General features: G+C 37.0%; 1 protein-coding gene across 1 annotated transcript; it reads left to right on the top strand.

The window, feature by feature from the left end:
* The first annotated feature begins 358 nt into the window (after positions 1-358).
* On the top strand, positions 359-2,016 carry LOC131144383 (protein TIFY 5A-like). Its single transcript, XM_058093005.1, has 3 exons — positions 359-899; positions 1,043-1,151; positions 1,688-2,016. Exons 1-3 carry the CDS (start codon positions 769-771, stop codon positions 1,895-1,897), a joined length of 450 nt encoding a protein of 149 aa, XP_057948988.1. The 5' UTR covers positions 359-768; the 3' UTR covers positions 1,898-2,016.
* Positions 2,017-4,214: the final 2,198 nt, after the last annotated feature.

Here is a 4,214-nt window from a genome sequence, read left to right as displayed (position 1 = left end):
TTCACCTACCCACACCCACAAAACTACTTTAGTTTTGGACAAAGCATCATAGTTGATTATATGTGTGTGTGTGTGTGTGTGTTGTGCTCTGTTTTTAATTATGGCTGTTTAGGACCAGATTAATTTTTAATATTTTTTTATATTGAAAATCTAAACCTAAAAGAAGTGAAAATTACTAATGTCAAACCCTTGAAGCTGGGATCCATCTCGGAGTAATAATAGTACTATAAAATAAAACACCTCATTTCTTTTACATATGTAATTTCAAACTGGAAAATGGGAAAATGGACAAAAAAGGAAAAGAAAGGAGTGCCGAAATAAATGAAAGTAAAAAAAACGTGGTGGAATGCAAAACGGCAAGGTTTCTGGCTTTGAAAAATAGCGGAGCAGAAACTCGTTTTCCTCGTGCCGAAATAGAGGTTGGTCCGCCGATAAATTGTTGCTGCTGCTTTTGTGCGTTACGTGTTTACGTTTTCAAAACGGCGTGCAACTCATGAGGCATCACAACTCATCACCACCACCGCTCTCATGACTCCCATCATAAGTCATGTCATATAATATTAAATCAGCCCCCACCGCCACATGAAATTGAATATGAAAACCTTCCCCCTCTGCCTCTGCCTCTCCTTCTCCCTCCTTTTCTTCTATATATAAACTCCAACCTCCTCCCACTCCCACCTTCCATTTCAATCTCACGAACCCAATTTATAAATTGCTCTCCAATATATAATATCTATCTACCTGCTGCCAACGTACAAATTAACCAAGATGAGAAGGAACCGCAACCTAGAACTCCGCCTCCAACCCTCTTCCTCCTCCTCCTCCTCCGCCTTCAGTACTCTTCCCTCCGCCGCCCCTGATTCCAGTCACCACCACCGCCACCACAACCCAGAATACATGTATGCTCTCTCTCTCTCTCTCTCTCTCTCTCTCTCTCTCTCTCTCTCTCTCTCAATTATTGCTGATGAATTGGTGTGATTATAAACCGATTAATTAGTTGCAATCTAATTGTTGGTTTTTGTTTTGAATATATTTAATGTAGGGTTGAGTCGGGGAACAGCAGCGGAAGCTCATCGCAGCAGAGCAATCAACAGCAGATGACGATATTCTACAATGGGAGGATCTGCGTCTGTGATGTTACGGAGCTTCAGGTACATTGCCTCTCTGCCTCTTCTTGCCCTTCTTCTTTCTCGCCCTGCCTAGTTACTACCAGCGTGGATGCATGGAATTATCTGTGCCCTCCCCCGTCGTCGCATCAATGCTTTCACAATACGACAAAAACAGCAGACTGGTTTGACGAGAGAGGGAGGAGAGAGGATTGATGGGCTGCTAAAGTCAGCCTTGTGCATCTGACACGTTTTTAACGCTGGAAATCATATGATCACAGAATAATTTTGATTTCCTAGAATTCTAACATTATTGCTTTGGAAGCCGTACCCCTTTTACCGAACTGCCCTCGTATTTTAGTAAAATATTCTCATTATTCAATAAGGTAGGACGTATCGGTGCCGACAAGTTTTCCTGCACTGCCCTAGAAATTTCGCACATCCATCCGCCCTTTTTGACCTACCTGAAATTAATCGATGGCCTACTCACCTACGCAGCCTCAATAATCTTTCTCTATTTTTTTTTTCTACATTACTTTATGGTTAATTAACTAATTAATAAACGCGAATTGCAATTGCAGGCGAGAGCCATCATATTGCTTGCGAGACAAGAAATGGAGGAACGGATGATCAGCCGAAAGCCCACGACGGCGCAGGCCTTGGAGCCAATGTCGCCGTCGCTGCAACCTCAGCTACACAGTCCCACCGGACTGTCCATGAAGAGATCGCTGCAGCGGTTTCTCCAGACGCGGCGGCACAGGGTCCAAGCAACGGCTCCACACCATCATTGATTACTTTATTTGTTCGTTCACTTGTTATTTTAGACTTCCTTTCTTCTTTTTTCTCTTCTTATCGGGTTGTTCAGATTGAAATTTCACAAGGCATAATGTAAATTATGAATTCCAGATCATGTTTCAATTTTCATATATATATATATATACACAGACACATACGGATGCTTAATTTGAAACATTAATTTAATTTGTTGTTTGGGTTTTGAGGGAATGAACCTTGGTTTGCCAAATTCAGGAAAGATTGGAATAGAAAATGTGTAATGATAAATGTAGTAATTATTATATCTGGCTTAAAATAGAATAAAAATAAGCAATCACTGAGAAAATATGAAAATGATAATTCTTTATTTTACTTTTATAAATAACTGAATAGATGTCTATGACATATGACCATTTTCTAATTAGGAAAATATAGCATTAGTGTTTTCTTTTTAGCATGTGCCATAATTTGTTGTCTTGGTCAATTTGGCTTCTCCATCTTTTAAAATCTAATGAAACTTTCACGTAAATTTCAACTCTATATAGAATATTTATGTAATAGTAATAATATATATAAAAGGACTTATTTTACAATTCTTTCTACAAATTATGTGATGTTATTCGATAAAAAATCAAGCACCTTTAAAAGGATGATATGAATTTAGATGGCTAGATAGTAGATTGGTTATAAAAGGACTTGTTATGCCATTAAAAGTGTAAAGATAGCGATAAAATCGTAGAAATTGTAGTATGGAGAAAAGAATGAGGTGAAATGAATTAGATTAGGAGAGGTAATGAGAGATAGTATATAGAGAGGGAAGAGACTAAAGAGAGAAGAAAGCGAGAGAGAGTAAAAGACAAAAAGATAAGAGGGATAAACTACACTGAGACCTGTTTTGCATTGCGCTATTGTATGATGCTTGTTAAGTTAACACTACAAAAAAGAAAACATTTACTGACGGTTTTAAACTGTCACTAATAATGAAAAATTGTCACTATTAATTATTAATTCTGACTTAGTGACCCTTACGGATTGGTAACTATAACGACTGTCTCAACTTATTATTAGTGACGATTTCGGAAATTGTCACTAATAATAAACTATTAGTGACAAAGACAGACCGTCACTAAAAGTGTAATACCGTCACTATAATTGACACTATTTTTGTGTTGAAAATCATCACTAAAGACATACTTTTAGCAACAGTTTGCAATCGTCACTATTGTCTTACTTTTAGCGATGGTTCTTAATTGTCACTATTGCCCTACTTTTAGTGACAATTAGCAACCGTCACTATTTGAACACTTTTAGTGACTATTTTAGAGCAATCACTACTGTCCAACTCTTAGTGATAGCTATAAAATCGTCACTAAAAGTTTCTAATAATTAAAAAAAAATTCACAAAATCATGCATTCCTATGAGAACCCTAAAATTAATTTTCTTCACACATCATATTGAACCATAATTGTAGATTAATTATTGTAATTGTTAAGAAAATAAAAATGTATATACATAAAAAAAAAAAAAATGTTACAATGTACGTATACATTATGTTGGCTTTTTGAATCTGATCCCTGTTTTGATACTGACAAAGTACAAGTTACTTATGTATGTATTTAGTGATTGATCAGATCCTTAATTCAAACACACATAAGGGAAAGTGGAAGTCAAGAAGATCTTCAAGCTTATCATCATTCTAGCGTATTCCATGAAAACTGAAGAGCAAAAGACGAAGACATTCATTTTAATTTGTATTGCATTTAAGTTCTCTTATTATTTGGTTTGTAATAATGCATGCATCTGCATGATATAACTTGAATGCTCAGATGACTGTAGACTAACCTTAGGACACCTAGAGTTTAACCAAAAACTCTTTTCATAAAAACTAAAATCAAACAAAGGTTTTGGAACAGTTTTAGGTAACTTCAGTCGACCGACATCGGATTTTTAGACTTAATTAAAAAGCCTCGGTCGATCAACCTTTTATATGTTAAATCACTTTAGTCAACCGAACTCGCCCTGAGGGCATAATTGTAATTTTGGTATGCTCGGTCGACCAACCGATTGTGTGTAATATTATCATGGTCGACCAAAACACTATTCACCCACGGAGTCAACCTTTGACCATGTCGGTCCTCGACCGACCATACCTAGCATGCACAAATTGGCTCGATCGACCGAATGAGTCCAAAGTCAACATATTGACTTCCCTCGGTCGACCGTTCTATTTTGAACACATCGTCCTCGGTCGACCGAACCATAAAGTGTCTAACAACCCAACTACTTGGTCGACCAAACCTTATAGTTCAATTTGACCTTGGTTAACTGAATCG

The sequence above is a fragment of the Malania oleifera genome, chromosome 12, assembly GCF_029873635.1.
Source record: "Malania oleifera isolate guangnan ecotype guangnan chromosome 12, ASM2987363v1, whole genome shotgun sequence".
NCBI lineage: Eukaryota > Viridiplantae > Streptophyta > Magnoliopsida > Santalales > Ximeniaceae > Malania > Malania oleifera.
This window is presented reverse-complemented; position numbering and strand designations above follow the sequence as displayed.

Coding starts and splice junctions, on each gene's coding strand:
- LOC131144383 (XM_058093005.1), top strand. CDS start 769: ATGAGAAGGAACCGCAACCTAGAACTCCGCCTCCAACCCTCTTCCTCC. Junction 900..1,042: donor CACCACAACCCAGAATACAT/GTATGCTCTCTC, acceptor TATTTAATGTAG/GGTTGAGTCGGGGAACAGCA. Junction 1,152..1,687: donor GTGATGTTACGGAGCTTCAG/GTACATTGCCTC, acceptor TTGCAATTGCAG/GCGAGAGCCATCATATTGCT.